Genomic DNA, 21,399 nt, shown 5'->3' on the forward strand with positions numbered 1-21,399 from the left:
ATCTCTGATCAGTCTTCTCCTTGTCTGAGCTGAAAGTTTAGAGGGACGGCCAGGTCTTGGTAGATTTGCAGTGGTCTGATACTCCTTCCATTTCAAGATGATCGCTTGCACAGTGCTCCTTGGGATGTTTGAAGCTTGGGAAATCTTTTTGTATCCAAATCCGGCTTTAAACTTCTCCACAACAGTATTACGGACCTGCCTGGTGTGTTCCTTGGTCTTCATGATGCTCTCTGCGCTTTCAACAGAACCTTGAGACTATCACAGAGCAGATGCATTTATACAGAGACTTGATTACACACAGGTGGATTCTATTTATCACCATCAGTCATTTAGGACAACATTGGATCATTCAGAGATCCTCGCTGAACTTCTGGAGTGAGTTTGCTGCACTGAAAGTAAAGGGGCCGAATAATTTTGCACGCCCCACTTTTCATTTTTTTATTAGTTAAAAAAGTTTCAAAAATCCAATAGATTTCGTTCCACTTCACAATTGTGTCCCACTTGTTGGTGATTCTTCACATAAAATAAAAAATTTATATCTTTATGTTTGAAGCCTGAAATGTGGCAAAAGGTTGAAAAGTTCAAGGGGGCCGAATACTTTCGCAAGGCACTGTAGGTTAATTTTTAATTGACTACTCAGGTTGGAACAAAATTCAGATGACAGCCCACCAGAAATTCAGTCTGAGACCCCTGCTGTAGTAGTTCCCTATTACACTCAAATCTATTGTTGTTGTAAGGACGTGGCTAAGTCAAATGTGTTACCATGCCATTTGTGCATTTTTTTCATCAACCCTTGTCATAGCTAATGTGAGAATTAACCTATTGTAAGGAAATATTTGAAAAATGATTTTGTGTTTCTATCTGTGGAATTTACCCCCCTTCTGTTACCAAATGTGTTCCAACCTGTTTGATTAATCAAATAACACCCCTTTAATCCTCATGTGTATGGCAGGTCAATATTGCTGTTTCTTGATTTTTAAGAGCGGTGCAATGCCAGGTTTTAGAAAAAAATTCCAATTAATCTGGAGGCGCTGGGGGTGCTCCAGTGTCAGCCTCCTTGTACATACTGTACTTGCATCAGACTCTTGCTCAGAGTATAGCATTTAGCAGTGCTGTTGTCTTTATCACAATAGCATATGCTTCTGCTTTACTGAGTTTGCCACAGTGAATCCTATTCTAGCCCATCTTTCCCTCAACCTCAAGAGAAATCTGGATTGACTTGAAGGTAGAATGTATTCCCATCTGATGGAAACCTATTTCTTTTCTAATCTTAGTGTTAGGAAAGGAGGGTTTTCAAAACATTGAAATAGACTGCTAGGGGTAACTTTAAGAGGTTTTCCGTCTGAATATTCTTCTGCATTCTGCAGTTGTTCTAAAATATTCTTCCAAATGTACTTATTTCATCTGATGTGGAAGAAAAGAACTCCAGTTAAGGTAGTTTGTCAATATGTGTTCAGCTTATTAATTTGAGTGTATGGAAAACACTTTTTTGTCTGCTTCAGCGAGAGAAGTTTCAAAGAAAACACTACATTCAGGGGCATATTAAGTTAATAATGAACTTCATCACAAAGAATTAAGATAATTGGACTAACTGCCTTTCAGGAGTGTTCTACAGTTGTTAGTACTTAGTTGTTAATCTGAAAAACTGTGATTGCTTTCTAAGTACTTTCTTACATAATTAACCTGAATTAGTGCCCTTTAATGGGGCATGGGAAAGGTTGCATTCACCAATCTAGTTCTTTTTTTTCTTTATGATGAAAGAAATCCATTGAAAAGTATTTTCAAAACTTTTTTATTTGACCAATTAAAATTGTTACAACATCAATAAAATCTTAGACTGTACTGTATATACCGTTAGAAAGCTAGTGCATTTTTCCTCCTCGATATTAATTTTTTTAGGTTATTTAATAATGTGTGCATCACACTTCATTAAATCTGTGTGCTCAGCTCCACAATGGTGCAGTGGTTAGCATTGAACCCTGGGTTCAATTCTGGACCTGGGATGCTACCTGCATGGACTTTGTATGTTATCCTTGTGTTTCCTCTGGGTGCTCCTATTTTTTCCCATAGTCCATACTGGTACATTAATTGGCTTCTGGGAAAATAGCCCTGGTGTGAGTTTGTGCATGTCTGTGTGTGCCCTGTGATGGATTGGTGTCCCATCCAGGGTGTACCCTGCATTGCATCCAAAGCTTTTCCAGGATAGGCTCCAGCTCTCCTGCAACTCTGAATTAGTAAAGCAGTTAGAAAATAGATGAATGTTCAGATCCTAGTTGGTTTCCTTGCTGTCATTGAAGTTGAAGTGTAAGTTACTGCACATTTGTAAGGATTTCAATATCCTTTCATACTGTCGGTTGGCCCAAAACCATCTTCTGTATATATTGAAGGCATCCAGTTGTCTTAACCTGTCTCAGTCCTGTAATTAGAATTCTTGAGCTTTGTAAAGGCTGGCTATTATGAATACTGAGGGGGACATCTAGAGGCCGGGACATTACTTGTCTTTTTGTAGTGTCTGTTCACCAAAAATACTCTGCTGAATCTCCAACTTCTTCAAGGAAGCTTTTTCTTACTCTTTTTCATATTTCTCATTTTCTCTTCTTATATTAGTGTAACATTTTAACACCATAGATGTGTTCTTCTCCAGCAATGTCTTTTTATTTATTACTTTTAGTTGCAGTTTAGTACAGGATTTAGTACAGTACTTATTTTGGGGGGTTTTATACATCTCTTGTTATCTCTTGTTTATCCAATGAATGTCCTCTTCCTCCAGACATTTCCTAATCCTTTAGCCTAGTGATTTTGTAGACTTTGATTTACTGTGCTCTTGGACATTAATTTGAACTTTATACATCCATTGGATACACACCTCTGTCCTTCAACTCAGACACATCTCATTTTCTGAAGTCATCTTTCCTGGCTTACTTTCTTCTAATGCGGTTCAGACTATGACTGGGAGTTGGTTTATTCGGTCAGTCTGGGAGGAGTGACAGGTCTGTAAAGGGGACACATCACACAGTGATGTCACCTCAGATGGGACCATGAAGCTCTTTTTGAAAATTATGCTCATGGAGGTTGCCAACTGGCTCAACCACTAAAGGTGCACTTTACAGTTGGTCTCTCTCAGACAGGTATTCCTTGGGTCACATTGCCAGCCCTGTGTAACCGAGATTCCCCAAGTAGTGGCGCACAGATGGCATCTAGTTGTATTAGCTGACCAGGCCTCTCCTGGCTCTCTGCAACACAATGGCCCCTGCAGCTTCTCATGTCAAAAACACACAATGAGTCATTCCAGGTGCTTCTTCAACAAAAATGATTTGCAATTATCAAATTTTAAAAAAAAACTCATTTCCCCCACTGGCACTGCTTTCATTTACACAGTCTCACCACAGTCGAGTGCTGCAATTTTTAAGCGATGAAAGTATTGTAATGAAGAGTCCTTCAAACCAGAATAATCTCGACAGAGTCATTGCATTAACAAAATCGTAAGGCAGATAACAAGGTCTCAGTGCGCAGACAAAACATCAGTGTCTGGTTTGAGCATTCTCACTGATGCGGCTACGCCTGTTGGGGAAGGGACGTTAACCCTCATGTCCGTGGATTTCATGTCAAGTAGTAATGAGGAAATTAAACAATTACTTTTTGAGGTCTTGTTCAAGCTGCAGGCTCTTATCCAGAACCTAGTTTTGGATCATTGTGTATATACATCGAGTAAACCCACACTGACAGATGACGACGTTGGGATCATTTAAATGCATTTTTTGTGACTAAAAAGAACAGTCAATTTGAATGTTTCTTCTTTAGAGTTGTCCATGAAAAATAATAATATGTACAAGAGCCTATAGCTGAAAACACCTAAATGGATACAATTATGCATTTTCAATCTTTTTCATGTTGATGGAGTCTTCCCCATAATAATAATAATAATAATAATAATAATAATAATAATAAAAAGTCCTTAAACTTAGAGTTCATAGCACTTTACAGGTAATGGGGACGCCCCTTCAACACCTACAGTGCATAGCACCACCGGGATGATGTGACGGCAACCAAATTGCACCAGTATGCTCACCACTCCTCAGCTATTGGTGGGGAGGAGAACAAATTGATAAAAGCAAAAACGTAGATGGGAATTATTAGGAGGCCAGGACTGATAAAGGCCATGGGGAAATTTGTCTAGGACACAGAGGTTAAAAACTCCCGGGGAGTTTTAATGGCAAAGGAGAGTCTCGACTTTAGTTTTACATCTCGTATGAAGAATGGCATTTTTTTACAGCATAGAATTCACTATACTTTGACATTAGGATCCAAACAGACCACAGGGTGAGCACTCCCTACTGGTCCTAATTACACCTCTTCCAGCAACAACGTTAGCTTACCAAGAGGTCTCCCATCCAGGTACTGCCCAGCTGGCTCACACCAGCTTAGCTTCAGTGTGCTGCCAGTTGTGAGTTGCAGGTGATGATGCAACCACTTAATAATTTCTAATGTATTCTGTAACCCTGTTAGAAATAAGCAGATTAGTGTCTTACTGTAGTGGAAATTGTCAAGTTGAAAACATTTCAATATAAATTGTCTTTTAAGAGTATTTTAAAATAAGGAGAATGAAAACATCTAGACAAATATTCTGTATATATGTTCCACTTGTGTTGACTTGGCCATGAAAATGGACTGAAAATTCAATCATATTTCTTTCCGTCATCTTAGCAGTGACAGTGATTGGCAAGAATTTAATTGTTCAAAATCAGTGTTGGAAATGGGAAGCCTCTAATCCTACAGTGTCCAGGTCTTTTAGTAGACTTGGTCAGAAAATTCCATTGGGGTTCTTTTATTTAAGAAATTCCAACCACCTGCTGTTTTAGTTAAGTATTCTTTCAAACCTCTGCTGCCTTTTAATCCTGTATTTCATAGTTGTGTGCAAAGTATTCTATGAAGTTTGGGAAAGGAGCCAGCTAACTCCTAGGATTATAAAAGGCCACAACCCATGACATGTATGAATGGGATCCCAGTGCACACCTAAAGAATGTCTTCTGGCACTAGGGATTTTAAACTGACAAGTTGTTTGTGCACTAAATTAAAAACCAGTCTATCTTGCAGCATTGAATTTGTATTAAATTGGCCTTAATGCTAGTCACATTTTAGTTTTATGTCGGATTTAGCAGAGAAATAGACTAATGTGCAACTGGATATGGCATGTTGCAGTTCAGCAACTTGTCCTTTCTTTTGTTTTATGTTTGTTGATTGCCACAGTGACTGAAGTGAACATTTACTTTTAGAGCTATGTATGAAGAGATAGGAATATGCCTTTGGCCTACAGGAGAGGGTAATGATGATAATACCATGTTGTTCTTAAGAACCTTGCCTTTGTGCACCCATTATGTTTGCTTGAACTGTGAATAGAGAGTCAGAGTGTTCCTTTTCATTTCAGCTTGGCTCAGGTGTTCCAGTGTGAAAAGGCTGTTAGAGTTTAGGTTTACTGGAACACTATTGGGTGGAAGAGATCCAAAATACAGTTGGGCATGTCAAGGTTTACTCTTCTTGCATGTCTTTTGAAGACGGTAAAATGGTGAGTTAAAAGTTAGAGAGAATAAAATGGAAAACATCCGCAAATCTGCTTCCCACTTTCTTGCTGTGAAACAGATGATGAACTGTAGCTATAACTTTTAAAACAAAAACTATAATAAGGACTTTGTAACATGTTACATTCAGTCTATAAGATAGTAACATATTATTGACATAACAAACATATAAGAAAGGTTGAAAATAGGCTTACAGACCAAGCTTAACTGTTTTGTATCCATTTAGCCTGATGACCTGAGAGTGCTACGAACCCTTCTTTTGAAAGGTTTTGTTTGCTAGCCCCCCTCAGTATGATCTGGATATCCCCAATCTCTGCAAGAAGTGATTCTTGTTCTTGTTTCTTAATATAGACTGTTATATAGAATATCAGTCAATGTATACATATCCTTTAGTAAAAGTCACGAACACTTTATCTTATGAGTCCAGAAATTACTAGATCATTGAAATTGGGTGAAAGGAGGAGCAGTCACCCACTAGTGCTGTCTGTCAGTCTTAAAGTAAATATTTTTAAAGGCATGATAAGCACAGAATAGTCTAGAGAACAAATCTTATTTCCACACTATAACCTTCTTTTAATTTGCCTGAGGTCTGTGTGTCCACAAACTGATTTTTTATCATGCTTGCCTGCAATTGAGAGTTAAGGGCAAGTAAAAAAAAATTAATTCCTCAGATTTCTGTGTTATTCTTGTTGTTTTATCTTTTAGCACAGAGTCTTAGCTCATATTTTGATTGTGATGGTAAGAGGTCAGGTAGAACAGCCCTTCCATAATAAATAGTTATTATGTCACTGAGATGTTGAAATATTTGGCTGTGTGCCTAATTTGCGTGGTTGTAAAACAGTATATTTACTATTTTACTGGATGCATTTGGTGTAGCAAAGGATGAAAGCTCCTCCCTGTGATAATCAAAATGCCTAACCAGCATTCCTCAGTTAGGATAGGCTACTACAGTCTGGACAAAGACAAGACTTTGAACAAAATTTGGACCTTGAGCTTCAGAAACCTGTAACCTCTGCCCAGGTTGTTAAACATGACCATATATTTTTCTTGCTCAGTTGGCCATAAAATCAAGTTGAAATTTTAAAATGTTTTAATTGGAAGATTTTTTTCTTCCCCAAGGGGGAGGTCACAACATATCTTGTGCCCAGATATTAATTTCAATTTAAAAAAAATCGGACAGCTTTAAGGTTGTACAGCAGAAAGAAATACTTTATAAAAAAATAGTAGGTGAGCTCTTTGGTTTTTGTAAAAATGTTGTAAAAGGTTCAAAGGCCTAAATTAGAGGTAGTCAAATAGATGTCCTTAGCAACATTTCATGGGGTCAACAGTGTTACTCAGTAATCATTTTAGTCCGTTTTGTATGAACTCTCAACTGTTTGAATTCTTCTTCAGATCTACAGTATATTAAACATCACAGTAAACCTATGACTTATAACTGCCAACCCTATACTATAATTTATAGTCATACAGTTTCCTGTGACTAAGTCTCACAAGGCTGTAGTAGCATTATTCTTATTTCCCAGAGACAAATAAAAGGTTAACAGAAGAGGCAGAACCATCAGTCATAAGTCAATATGGTCAGTTGATTATCAGAAAGAAGTCACTCTCCCATGGACAGTAAATTGTATTGTTGTATATATGGTATGATGTTATGAACTAGTGACCATTAGGATTTTTATGAAATGATGTGTGTAGATCCTTTTTCCAGCTGTCCTAATAACAATTTTATTATTGCTGGTTGTTTGTACTGTACATGCCTGTAGATTTGTTTTCTGAAATGACTTTTCAGAACATTTCCAGTATGGTACCCAAATGAATAACCTTTTTTTAAGATTTGGCCTTCTTCATGAACATAACTGAAACACCTGTAATTAATGTGAACACCTGTTATCTTACTAGTGAAATAAGGTGGGCCTGTTTTCTTTCAGGTATGCATCATTTCTCTTGTGATGGTCTCTGCTGGGTGACTCAAGTGTGCTGTGCTTGCTCTGTCGGCAAATGAGATAAGATCCTTCCGTGATCAGTCAGAAACCTGGTGTTCAGGCCTGCTTCCAATCAGTAACTTTGCACTAGTCTTGACACTTAAGGTAAGGTATTTTTTCATGTACAGTATAATAATATAATAATTTTCTCAAGAATAATTCAGGATTACAGATTTTTTCCAATTAATTTAATTGATTTCCAAGCATACTTTTGCAACACCTCATTTTCTATAAATATATGTCAATTATTTGTTGACAAAATTCATTTAACATGCAGTACAGCCCTGCACCTCTCTTGTTCGTTTTCTGTTCCCTCTTTCTGAATGACTTTTGCCAATCATGCTCATTTCTAATTCATTTTAAAGTGAAGCCAAGGCAGTCAACAAGGATTTACTGTGCATACAGTAGTAAACAACAAAACAATTTGATACACATGAAAATGAAACTTTTATTCAAACATTTCAAAGGTCAACGAATGAAGGAAAATCTTTATCCCAACATGTCAGAGTTTGGTGAACACAATGCCACTGCTATTTTACTCGTAATTTTAAATTATGCAACTGAATCATTTTGATATTTCACCCTACCTTTCTCACTTTCAGCAGCTAAGAATTGTGCTTGTCAGATCTATGTTTTGGAAAAACAATGACTAATTTAACCTAACAGCTACTTTTTATATAGTGGTGAGGTGGAATTTGCATAAGTTACTAATTAAGACAACTTATGTTAATTGTTAATAGAGTATGAGAAATCTTTAAAATATTTTGGTCTTTGGCTTAGTGATAGGTAAAATACATACAGGTACCTGTAATGGACTCTTGGTAATGTTTACTTGGCCTTATTTCTTAATCTCACTGTTACTTATTGTCCCACGTCAAAGAAAAGTAAGCACATTTTCTTGATGCAAGTATCTCAGTCCTGTTGGTTCTTGAAAAGATCAGAAAATTCTCTTTCAGTTTTTCAAGATACATCTTTCATTGGTTCCAGACACCTTTTTACTGCCTGTTGGTTGTTTGTTTTTTATCACTTAAGTAAGATGAAACCAAAATGATGTATTTTTAGGAAATTTAACAATCTATAAACTCCCATCCATTATCTAACTGCTTCATCCAATTTAGGGTTGCATGGTAACTTGTCTTGGTAAGCAGCAGGCGCAAGGCCAGGATACATCCTAGAAAGGATACCATTCTCTTACAGGTCACACACACACTCACACCAGGGCCTGTTTTCTCAGAAGCCAATGAAGCTACCATTATATTTTTGGACTGTGAGAGGAAAACAGATCACCTGGAAGAAACACACGAGAACACAGGGAAAACAAACAGACTCCACAGAGCTAGCACCCCAGATGTGGAATTGGACCCAGGGCTCTAGAGCTGCGAGGCAACAATGCTAACCACTGCACTACCCATGCCATCCTTCTAGAAACATAATGCCAGAAAATTGAAGTGTATTCCTGAAGATTTTCAGATCCATTTTCATTCCCAAACTGTGTTTTTTTCCAAAGCGAACAACTAGCTCCTGGAACCACTATACAAGCACTTCTCTTTAACTTTAATTATTTAATTCCTTGCATTTGTGTGGGGCTTTTCATCTCAAAGGATCAGAAAGCAGTTTGCACACAGGAGAGGGCTCACTATATCCACTACAGAATGGCAGCACCTTTCTGTGTGTAGCATGGCAGGCATTTTGCACCGGAAGCCCCACTACATAACCAATCAGAAAGGAATGTGAAAAGGCTCTTCACCGATTAAGGGGTGTAGTGGTTCTTCTACTGAAGTAGCATGGATTGGAGGACTCAACCATAATCTCTCTAGTAGACGAGAAAGAAGACAGTCAGCTGAGGACTGACGAAACCTAGTGTTTCAATCATTCGCTCCCTAGTTTGGACCTTAATCTTAGCCCTTGAACTTTACCACTTTAGATCTTTTAATTGTTTATTACACCAGCGGATCCTGTTTGGCCAGGAGTTGACTCTCGGGCCTGGAGAGTCTCTCCACAGCCTGACACAGCCACTATTTTAATTTCCTTACAATTTCCGTTTGGACTTTTCAGAATCTCTGAACCTTTGTCTCTCAGAAATACCTGGGTGTTATTCATACCCAAGGCTTTACCGATCTAGTGCCCTGGGAGCAGGCAATCCCGATACTGTCCTGTTATCCTTTAATAAAGGTAAAAATCAGCTGGCTACATTTGACACTGATTTCTCTAATAAACACTGATTTATTGTCAGCTTCTGAAGTGTTTACACTCCGCTCTCAGTGGTCTTACACGAGCTCAGCACCCTGCTTCTTCACAGGGGAATCATTAGGAAGGCCGGGCTATAAAAGTCTAGAGTGCAATTTAGCTTGTACACTGGGTTGAACACCCCTACATTATTAAAAATACAATGGAATTTTTAAACACCAAATATTCAAAACCTCAGTTTAACATTTAATCCAAAGCATGAAACATCCTGTAGCACAGTGTTCCAATAACCATACAAACATACAACACTGTGCTGAACAGATCCACGCTTGCTTAGCTTCTGAACTCTGACAAGAACAGACCGCATCTCTGTTGTCACGCCCTCTGCAGCCAGAGGGCGCTCCTTCTCTGACCTGTCCCTAGTTTCCAGTCTGCTGTCCTTCCTGTCCTTCTCTTTCCCTTGGGCTATTTATTTCCGGGTCTTGCACTCTGTCCTCGCTCAGCATTGATGTTCGGATGTCCTGAGACCCGCCTAGCACCAGGGCGCCCCACGTCTGCTCCCTGAGGGCATAGGTTTCTATACGGCATTACTGAACTCTTTGCACTAATGAGCCCGGGCCTTTTTCCCGTCTCGCCGCTACGCATATGGGTCTTTTTCCGCTCTCCTGCTCCCCACGGTTAGTCCCTTTGGACGTCCGTGACTGAATGCTGAGCCACCTACTGACCCCGCGAGCGGCGTTTTTTTTTGTCTTGCCGCAGTTTTTTTTTTCTTGTTCTCTGGGCTGTTTTTTTTTTCAGTTCCTCTATTCTAATCTCTGGATATCACTCCGATCTTCCGTGCCTGTGAGCGGGTCCTGTACCTGGCTTTCCTTGGGTAGATCACTCCGATATCAGTGATTGAATGTTGAACTGGCTTGCCTATTCTGATTACTGGATATCACTCCGAGCTTCTGTGTCTGGAGCAGGTTCTCTTGCCTGGCTCTTCCTTGTCTTGCTCTCTCCGATATCAGTGATAGAATGGTAAGCTTTCTGCTGTTCCTCCATGCCCTTCGCTGGATATCACTCCGGGCATCTCTGTCTGTGAGCGGGCTTCGGTCTGGCTTTCCTCAGGTTGTCCACTCCAATATCAGCGTTAGTATGTGAACGTGCCCATTTGCCGTTCCTCCATTCTTTTCGCTGGATATCACTCCGGGCATCTGTGTCTGTGAGCGGACTTCGGTCTGGCTTTCCTCAGGTTGTCCACTCCGATATCAGCGTTAGAATGTGAACGTGCCATTTGCCCAGTCTGCGGTATTTTTCCCCGGGATTTTTGTGTTTTTTTTTCTTGTTTTTTGCCTTTTGTTTTGGTTTTTTTTCTTCCTGGTTTCCCCTCCTTTTTGGTCCCCCCTGCTCTCTGGTTCCTACCTGTTTTTGGTTCCTATCTGTTTTGTGTGGTTTGTCTCCCTGGTCTTTCCCAGGTTTTTGTCTGTTGGGTTTGTGCTTGTGTACTTTTTTTGTTTTAAGTCTCCGGAGCTCTTCTCTACCCCCCCTTCCTCCACCCAATAAAGGTTTATACCCCGGAGGAAGGGGTAGCTCTCAGCCGTGGATTCCCGGAGGTTTCCTTTCAGTTAAATTAGGTTTTTCCTCCCCCCAGTGCTGTGCAGCTTATTTATTTGTTTGGGCGTCGGGAGCCGCCCATGAAGGGGGGGGTACTGTCACGCCCTCTGCAGCCAGAGGGCGCTCCTTCTCTGACCTGTCCCTAGTTTCCGGTCTGCTGTCCTTCCTGTCCCTCTCTTTCCCTTGGGCTATATATTTCCGGGTCTTGCACTCTGTCCTCGCTCAGCATTGACGTTCGGATGGCTTGGAACCCGCCAAGCACCAGGGCGCCCCACGTCTGCTCCCTGCGGGCATAGGTTTCTATACGGCATTCCTGAACTCTTTGCACTAATGAGCCCGGGCCTTTTTCCCGTCTCGACGCCATGCATATGGGTCTTTTTCTGCTCTCCTGCTCCCCACGGTTAGTCCCTTTGGACGTCCGTGACATCTGTAATGCTGCTGTAGATGTGCACCTGTATTTATTGAAGTTCCACTATTCTTTGCAGTAAAAATGTTGCAATTTAAGAATGCCCTCTGGGGAAGATACATTTGACTGACACAGAACATTGTCGCCTCTCCTCTTGTGTTGCAGTGTGGTGCCTGGCCTGTGAGTGCAGAGTCTCCGATGGGCGAGCGGTCACAGAGGTTGTTTTCAAAGTCTGTGTAGTGTGCCGTTCTGCAGAGGGCACCCTGGTCAATGGCAGCCATGGTAGAGATGAGGTTCACCCTAGTGGACTATGTGATTTTTGCCCTCCTGCTCTTGCTTTCCTCGGGCATTGGGCTCTACTATGCCTTCTCAGGGGGCCGCCAGCGCACGATGCAGGAGTTCCTGCTGGCTGACCGTAGCATGAGCTGCTTGCCTGTGGCCCTGTCTCTGCTCGCCACCTTCCAGTCTGCTGTGGCCATTCTGGGGGTACCTGCAGAAATCTACACCTCCGGCACACAGTATTGGTTCCTAGGCACTTCCTATGTGCTTGGGCTCCTGATTCCTGCACACATCTTTATTCCTATGTTCTATCGATTGCGGCTGACCAGCGCCTATGAGGTAAATGCAAACCCCTTCATCTTATCCTCTCACCATTGAAGTCTGCGTGATAGCCTTCTCTCTGTGTGCTTGGGTCATGTTTTAATGAGAAAGGAATTACATGCTAAATATATCATCTTAACTGCATCTTAAAAGACTACCTTCTTCGGCTCAGTAGCTAATGAGGAGATGGTTACTAGCTTATCTAGAAGCTTTTATATCTGAATCTGCTTATGTCTCCTCCTTCCCATTGTCTGAATCTAAGCTCCACTCTGTTCTGTCCGCTGATGAAGCCTAGTAAACAGTTTTAGTTTTTCTGGCAGGAGACTTCTTCTTTAGGCAGAAGAAGCTTTATCAATACAAGGAAAACATGTGACTAAAGTATAAGTAAAGTTCCCATGTAGATTTTCGCTGGTAAATATGTGTGGTGGAAGTTACTCCTATATGCTGATTTCAATGAAGACCTTCATTGGTTAGAGTGATTGTAAATTAAAATACCTATCAAATATGGATGGTCACATACATGATGATTTTATTAAATAAAGACATAAAGGCCTGCAATGCTAGTAACTTTTATTCCATGAGCACAGCATTACCTTATACCCTTCACAAACTCCTTGCAAAGAAATACACTTCTTGCTTGTTTTGAAATTTCCTATATTCCTACAACAAAGAATTCCTGAGGTGTATGATCTACTAGAGCACTGTTCAACATATAAATTTAGACATGCTACCTGTTTTCAAGTTTTTTTCCTCCTTTGGAGGACATTGTTCTGTATATGTCTGATTAGGCAGCTGTGTCAGCTCTTCCGTTACAAGTCAAGGTTATTTCCATGCTGAAAAGTAAAAAAAATGATAAAATACAGATGTTTCACCTGCCAGCCTTTTGGGGGGGTGACACACAGATGAAATTATGTTTTTTCTTCTTTTTTCTTAGCATGGACTTAACCTCTGCTTTTTAATTATTCTTTCTTATTTCACTACTCTGCACTCTTTCCGTAAAAAATATCTTCTCTGTTGTTACTTCATTGTAGAGTTTACTAAAGGTTCCAACCCTTTGTCACTGCTCCATGTGTTCCACTCGCATTGCCCAAAACAAATATAATCTTAAGAGAGCCATGTGATATGATATGGTACTGTATATTGATATAATAATTTCAATTACATTTATTGAAAGACGTTTGTAAATATCATCTGTTACATCAGGTGTGGTCTTTGCGATCTGAAATGACTAATATCTTTTTTCTTTAGTATCTGGAGCTGCGCTTCAACAAAGTGGTTCGACTTTGTGGAACTATAACCTTTATCTTTCAGATGGTGAGTGTTCATCCACTTTGTGGCTTTATCAGAATTATCATTGTCTATATTATAGTTAATAAAAAAACTTGCAATATAAAAGGATGTTGGCCAAGTGAAAATTATTGTTGTTTTGCTTTTCATGTAAGGGAAATAGGTCTGTAAAAAATTAAATGATTTAAAGAAACCACAAACAACAATGTGCGTAAAATAGATAGAGGAAGTACTGTAAATAAATTCAAAGAATTTTGGAAACACTTTAGAGAGAAGTTAAGGACGGAATAATTCCTCCAATATTCCCCAAAAACATTTAAGAGTTTTTGTTTCATACGTCAACATGTATAAGTCAGGGATAGAGGACTTTCAAATGAAGTAAACTCTTATGTCAAATTTGGAACTGGAAATACAAATAGCATCACCAGTACTCAAAATTCAGCTAAGTCTGTAAAACGGAGTGAAAAAAGTAAAAGTGAAACTACACCCTTTACAGACAAAGGTATTTTGTTGGATTATCAGGAATCTGATTTGTGGTCATTCTGAACTATAACAGAAGCAACAACAAGGAGCTGGGAAATTCTTGATTGATTCTGTGAGCATGATATAGAGTTTGTGTCTATTTTGAGATCTATTCAGTAGAGTTGGGGAAATTTGATAAAATACATAACACCTTCTTCATCTTTGAAGCTCTGATCACACTAGTATCCAGAGTGTATTGAATGTGTTTGTACTGTATTGATTTTTTTCTGTATAACACTGCACAGCAATAACCAGGGAAAACAGACAATAATGTGGATGTAAATACAGCAGGCTCTGTATTGCTAGGTGTACTTGTCTGACTATACAGTATTTGTCCCATTTTGCAGGTGATCTACATGGGTGTAGTTCTCTATGCTCCTGCACTGGCTCTCAATGCAGGTAAAAGAAGCCCTCTGATGTCTGCTTTTAAACATGCTGTGTAAGAAACAGTACAAAGTGATATATAAAATTAATTAGCTGAAAAGGAGAAATATGAATACTTACACAAGCTTGTTTTTCAATGTTCTTTGGTGTTGCACATCTTTTGTCACACATAAACATTTTTATAAACAATTAATATGTTTAATCAATATCATTTGTTCATACTGAGAAATGTTTGTTTTTAAATACATTAGTAGTGTGTATAAATGCTGATGTTTTAGTAATTTAAAAAGGTCAGAACAAATGCTGAGCTGAAAGATGCTCCCAGACTTCAAAATTTCAGAAATCTTCTGTCAGGTGTAAACCAAAATGAAAATAGATTTCTGAAATTGTTATCGTAATTTAATAAGTTGGGATTGATAAACCTTTACTATGAGATACTAAGCCCTTTGCTTTTTTTAATGTCTGTAGTTACAGGCTTTGACCTTTGGGGAGCAGTGCTGACTGTAGGTCTGGTTTGTACCTTCTATACTGCGTTGGTAAGTGAGGAATCTGGTGCTGCGGACTTCTGCAGTCTCTTACTCCCACAGTCATCACTACATCTCTGTTGATGGCCAAGTCAGAACATGTCAAGACTGAACCTTTCAGTGTCCCCTGTTTATGGGGCTCTATTGTGATGTGAAATTCAATGCCCTCTTGTGAAGGTGTGTGTGAGATGGCAAATCCTGTTTCTAGAGTGTTTTCAGTTATGGCAAGAGCAAAAAAAATGATATTTGAATTGTAAAAGCTGATTTTGTACACTTTTTGGTTATACTGTATTACTATAAAGACATTCTCTACATTTAGTAGGTAGGTGCGTCAGCATGAGTAGGCTTCCAAGGAACGGGTAACAGGTTTATTCCATGCTGAAAAGAAAAGAAAGCAAACGCAACGTTTCAGGTGTCTCACACCTGAAGAAGGCTCCACAGCCACCGAAATGTTGTGTTTCCTTTCTTTTCTTTTAAGCATGGGATAAACCCGTTACCTGTTCTTTTGCATTCTCTTCATTTTCTCTTTTGGACATGTTTTTTCTTCTTTTATTTACAAGATGTTAGGAAACAGAAACTCTCTGGCAAGTAGCTGTTTTACAATACATTTGCTGCAGGTGACTTCCATAGAACTCCATAAGGTCTGCTAATATACAGTAGTCAAGATCTTCCTGAAAGGACATGTTACTAGTTACTTCAAAATCAGTAAGAATTTGGGGAAATAAGATTAGAATGCTACTTAGATATCAATGTGTGTAGATTTCTTTCAATTTTTTTAATTGAAAACGATTCCTTTGATGATGTTCTCTGAAGCTTGCCATGTATTCTGGATGCTGTACTGTGCTGGGTATTATTGAAGACACCTCTCACATAATCATTCATGCTAAGAAATAAAGATGAAAAAGAATGCATTTGATGAAAAATACTTAAAAGATAGGAGGTTCATAAAAAAAAGTCCTGCAATAGTCTCTTTTTATGGTAAAGTGGCTCTATGTAAAATATATTAACAAGACAGTTCAGTGTGGGTCTCATGCAAAGTAGGAAGTAACCACACACTTTATGTTAGGGCCAATATAAAACTGGCCCTAACTAAAACTGGATTTTCTGGTTCAAGAGAAATAATATTTTTTCAAATTCCAACATTTGCCAAAAAATCATGATTGTAGCTTTGTTGTCATGTCTTATCTGTTGGCAGGGTGGCCTGAAGGCGGTGATTTGGACGGACGTTTTCCAGACGGTGGTGATGTTTGCTGGCCAGCTAGCAGTCATTGTGGTTGGAGCATACCAAGCTGGAGGGATTGAAGCTGTCTGGAAGAAAGCACAGGAGGGGAATCGCATCTCTGGACTAGAGTGAGTACCATTTAGGGCATTCTGTTGTAGCAGTTGAGGCAGTGTTGCCCACCCCTGGTCCAGGTGGACCTCTGTATCTCCTGGTTTTTCTTCCAGCAGAGTTCTTAATTGACAATTGATCTCAGTTTTCTGAGGAAAATTTTAAAATTAGCTTTCAGCTCTTAAAACATTGATTAGGATTTGGAATTGGTATTATTGTTTTCTGAGTTTGAGAACTCCCCCTTATTATTGTGTATTGCTTGTAATATAATATACTGGACTTTAATTCATTGGAATTCCTGCCTGTATGTATTCCTCCAACAATGATCACTTATGAAGAACTGTGCTATCAGAGTGCAGAAATAATAGACTTTATTCAGTCCCTCCTTGACTTTTCTTTAGCTTTTCAATAAAAATGACTATTCGACTAAATATTAACATGAGTTGGAAAAACGTCTATGGGAAAACTGGTGTTTACTGTCTGATTTAACAAGCGTAGACTTCAGTATATTTTCTAGAACTAAAGTCTGACTTTATTTTTCATTAATCCTTAATCAGTCTATCGGTTCGAATTCACAAGTAAGCCTTCGACCAAATTAATGTGCAGGAATAGAAGATTGCCGCTGAGGCTCTGTCCCTTCTGACCCGTCATCCTTCTGGCTCCACAGTCTTAATCCTGACCCGTTGGAGCGGCACACCTTCTGGACACTGGGTGTGGGAGGGGTCTTCATGATGCTTGCACTGTATGGGGTGAACCAAGCACAAGTGCAACGCTACCTCAGCTCCCGGACTGAGAAGGAAGCCATCACGTAAGTTAAGGCCTTTTATTTACTTGTCACAGGTTTCCATGAGGACTGACAAATAGTCTGAGGCACTCCAGCCTTACCTTTTGTGACACTAGTTCAACTGTGACGTCACATCAGTTAATAGACACCTAACATTAATAAAAGAACATTTTCACATTCCTGTCCTTCAAATCTAGGCTTCTTACTTTCTTGTGTCATGTTTCTGTTCAGTTCAGTAATGGGTGATTTGTGTTTTTTATTTGGTGGATCAGTCACAGCTTAAGACAGGAGTGAAAATATTGCTGGGTCAAATATGGCTGTGTTAGCCCATTGAAAAATGTTTGATGAGTTGTACTAGGTGATCTCCGTTGCAGTTTGGGTGCTTATGAGTCTTTGTCAGTGGAAACAGCTGTGACGGGCTTTTTCTGAGACAAAGCTGATAATTGTTGGACATTGCATGTAAAGAGTTAAGTTAAATAGTAACTGTCAGTTTCCAAATTTGTCAATATAAAATGGAAATGTTTTTTGACAATTCTACATTTCAGGAGATAAATAAATGGTGAGTCAATAAACTGCAGTCTAATCCAATTATATTTCCTTTAAGATGTAGATATTTAATTGGTTACTGAATACTTGTTTGGCTAGGTACTTCTGAATAAAATGGTTGTTGTTATGAATTACATTGACATTTTAATTCACAAGTTTTCTAACAAAAAGAAATCCTATTGTATTGCAGAACATGTGGTGAAATTTGGATTCTCCTTTGATGCCTCCCTGTTAACTGTGTGTGAAGCCTCACTGTCTTGTTCTCCCCATGTGTGTGAAGGTCCTGCTATGTGGTGTTCCCTTGTCAGCAGATTGTGTTGGCCTTGGGCTGTCTAATGGGACTGGTGATGTATGCACGCTATGGGGAAGAAAGCCCTCTGGCCAGCGGATATGTTAAAGCCAAAGACCAGGTTAGTTAAGAAAAGGTATTTGCTACATGCAAATACCATGCATTTTTACACATGTTGAAGGCAACGTGTATGTGAGTTTTGCTACTGTACATTCATGAGCCAGGACACTTATCTCAATAACATCCCTGTGTCTGTAGATGGTGCTGTATTTTGTGATGGACGTACTAAAGGATCTGCCTGGACTGCCAGGATTGTTTTTGGCTTGTCTGTTCAGCGGAGCTCTCAGGTACCAGTCTGTTACTCTGTTCAATTGTCTGTCCTCAGCAGTCCCTTTAGGCTCGGGCTCTCCGTCAAGATTTTCAAAGCCCTCTCCCATTCCTGCTTTCCATTTTAAATGATATGAAAATGTCGCTTACTGTGGGAGCAAGCCATAAAAACAACATCTACCAAAAACATTAGTCTCACGGGGAAAAGGACTGGTTTTCACATTGGTTTATATTTATAATCCTAAGGTGTATCACGCATAGATCCTCTTGAAAAATCCATTTGGAGTTGAACTTGTTATCCATTCTACCTGTACTGTCAGCAAAACATTCAATCCGTGGTTTTCTTTGCATCAGGAAAGAGGCAGTAGGCCTGAATTAGTTCCATGTCTACAGATAGCTCTTATATCGTGAATTCTGTCGAGAGCTACTGTGTGTAAGCAGTCATCTAACCAGGCAAAGTTTATCTTAACATCAAGATTTCCATTTTATTTTAGTTGTTTTATTGGTATTTTCCAAAAATATCGAAGGGAGCACTAATTTGATTAGTGATCTGGGGTGAAGGAACTGTATTTTAGCTTTGTGAGTACCTGTTTAATTTATAGTTTGTTCTCACTAAAAATGAAAGTTCAGAGTATAAGTGCTGTAGCAGTCCATCTTGATCTGGCAGTGGATTCTTTTGCAAGAAAATAATTTTGATTGAGTGCTTTGCATGTCTTTATTAAAAAGCAGTATCACCTTTTCTTTCCAGTACCATTTCCTCAGCCTTTAACTCTCTGGCCACGGTGACAATGGAGGACTTGATTAAGCCCCATTTCCCTGACATGACAGAATACAGGGCCACATTGCTGTCTAAAAGCCTTGGTGAGTGTCTCCTGGGAGATGCCTGGAATTTTGAGAAATTTTTGTGTTTTTTCTATTCTTAGTCCTGGAGCACACAAGTATATACTGTAGTGTCCACTTATTAGGCACATTTGACATTACCCCACTAGCACATCAGATCCCAAGCTTCAGTTCCCTTTCCAAAGGAAAACCTCTAAGCAAGCTATTTCTTTTAGCTTAACCAAAATATGCCTTCAATGTTTTTGCTTTTTAATCTAACCACAAATCTGCAACTGTGACATCAAAACAGAAGGAGTAAGAAACTATTAGGTTTCTTATGCTGAAAATGAAAGCGAAGAATGTGGGTTCTTGGGAAATTAAAAGAAAAGGAGCAGAGAGAGTATTATTCCTCGAAGGACTGCATCTGACCAAGAATTTAACAGTGCTTCAGGATGTCAAGATTCAATTTCAGGATACTGCTGGAACTGGTAGGAAAACCAGATGATGAATGTCACACTAAGGTTCATTGCTGTTGGCCAGGGTGAATCTTTCTTGAAACAATCTGAACACAACTTTTCTAGACACAAAGTGGGGCATGGCTAAAGTGTATCACAGGAACCCACTACATTCCAAAAATGACACTAGATGAAGAGAAGCAAAGTGCCTCTGTGTACTGGGCTCGGCCTAGAGGACTACTAGGACTACTTAAACTCCACTGTCTCTCAAGTACAAGAAAGTTTAAGTTGATCATTTGTCCAGGTTTAGCATTATTTCAACAATTTAAAATAAAACAGGACATTTTGCAATGAAAACTACAATTTCTGCAGCAGGGCCAACCTTCTGGGAGTTGTCCATTGCATCTCCTACCTGGTTTATCTTGTGTTCCAATTTTATTTTTACACATTGGTTTTGTGTACCTATGGTTTTCCCAACTGTCATTGGTTAATTGCAATAAACAATGTAGAAAGCAAAAAGTTGTACACCAGAAGATACCCTCTAAGGAAATACATTTTACATGTGCTAGAGCATCATCTTTAATGCACTACATTCTGAAGTGCATTTAAACCTGAGAACTGCACACACTTTTACAGAAGTTATGGGAGTTTATCTAGCTATGTTTTTGAGGCCAATGTTTTGTTCAAAGAGCTGTATTAAGGATTATTTAGAAAATAGGCTGGATGAGATTCAGAGAACAATTAGGTCCTAGCATCGTAGTGGTGACCCACTGACTAGACTAGTGGGTAAGTCTCTTGACTTAATGTGGGTTGTGAATTCATAACTGAGAGTCATATACTGCTACCGCACCCTGAGTTTGGTACTTTACCCTGATTGTTCCAGTTCCAGCTGTAGAATAGAGACTTTCATAGACTGATGACCCATCCAGAAGTCATGTCACATACTCACACTTCACTTACTGTTTTGGGAACCAGAATAAATACTGAGCCATTGTGGCTCCAATACAGAAATTACTTATCTAGTTGCCCATGTGGGCATTTGGCCTCATCTTGTTTTGTAACGTTTTATGTTCTTATAAATAAAGAAGCCACTTGGATCAAACTGTATATTAATGACAAATTATACCAAAATATAGTGACATTTCTAAAAATATATAGTAGAAAAGGTATAATTGCATCTTTCACTGTCACTGTTTATTTTCATGTCAATCAAATGTCTATTTCTCCTATTCTTCAGCTATATTTTGAATGATTTTTAATATGAAGAGATATCAAGATGTTTGCTAACTCCACCACAGTTCAGTTGAGTTTGTGTGCCTGATTTCTACCTTCTCAGTAAAACTGTCTAGTGTAGAAGGAACTGATGTTGTCAGAGGGTACAAGAGAAGTGGGAAAGCAGGTCCTTCTGGGCTTCATTAAGCAAATTTAAAACATGTTTCCAGCAGTCCTGGAATAGCCAGCACTCCTCATCCTCAGGGTGAGACACTCTTGGTCCACAGGGTCAAACTGCAGATTCCTAGGGGCTTTATTAAAGTTATTGCACAGCCTTCCAGTTTACTTTACACAGACCTGTCCCCTCTGAGCTACTGGGTTGCCGACTGCACAAGTCAATATATCTTCTTAAAGTTGTCTGTTTCTCTTTTTTCAGCACTAGGGTATGGGCTCATTTGTTTAGGAATGGCCTATATTGCATCCCAGATGGGGTCTGTGTTGCAGGTAAGGTTCACATTAAAGTTGTGAATAGCAGAGTTTATATTAGTAATGTAAAGCAGATGCGATCAGAAT

General features: G+C 39.3%; 1 protein-coding gene across 2 annotated transcripts in view; it reads left to right on the plus strand.

Annotated features, from left to right (window-relative positions):
• The window catches only part of slc5a6a (solute carrier family 5 member 6a), a 36,867-nt gene that overhangs the window by 4,796 nt on the left and 10,672 nt on the right, over positions 1 to 21,399 (plus strand). For both annotated transcript variants that reach the window (XM_015345956.2, XM_006625764.3), the window contains exons 2-12: positions 7,505 to 7,663; positions 11,913 to 12,365; positions 13,596 to 13,661; positions 14,504 to 14,555; positions 15,009 to 15,076; positions 16,260 to 16,414; positions 17,062 to 17,202; positions 18,005 to 18,134; positions 18,272 to 18,360; positions 19,089 to 19,201; positions 21,263 to 21,330. In XM_015345956.2, coding sequence (XP_015201442.1) covers positions 12,018 to 12,365; positions 13,596 to 13,661; positions 14,504 to 14,555; positions 15,009 to 15,076; positions 16,260 to 16,414; positions 17,062 to 17,202; positions 18,005 to 18,134; positions 18,272 to 18,360; positions 19,089 to 19,201; positions 21,263 to 21,330 — 1,230 coding nt within the window. In that variant the 5' untranslated portion in view covers positions 7,505 to 7,663; positions 11,913 to 12,017. The remainder of the gene's footprint in view (positions 1 to 7,504; positions 7,664 to 11,912; positions 12,366 to 13,595; positions 13,662 to 14,503; positions 14,556 to 15,008; positions 15,077 to 16,259; positions 16,415 to 17,061; positions 17,203 to 18,004; positions 18,135 to 18,271; positions 18,361 to 19,088; positions 19,202 to 21,262; positions 21,331 to 21,399) is intronic.

Source organism: Lepisosteus oculatus, chromosome 2 (assembly GCF_040954835.1).
Source record: "Lepisosteus oculatus isolate fLepOcu1 chromosome 2, fLepOcu1.hap2, whole genome shotgun sequence".
Classification (NCBI taxonomy): Eukaryota; Metazoa; Chordata; class Actinopteri; order Semionotiformes; family Lepisosteidae; genus Lepisosteus; species Lepisosteus oculatus.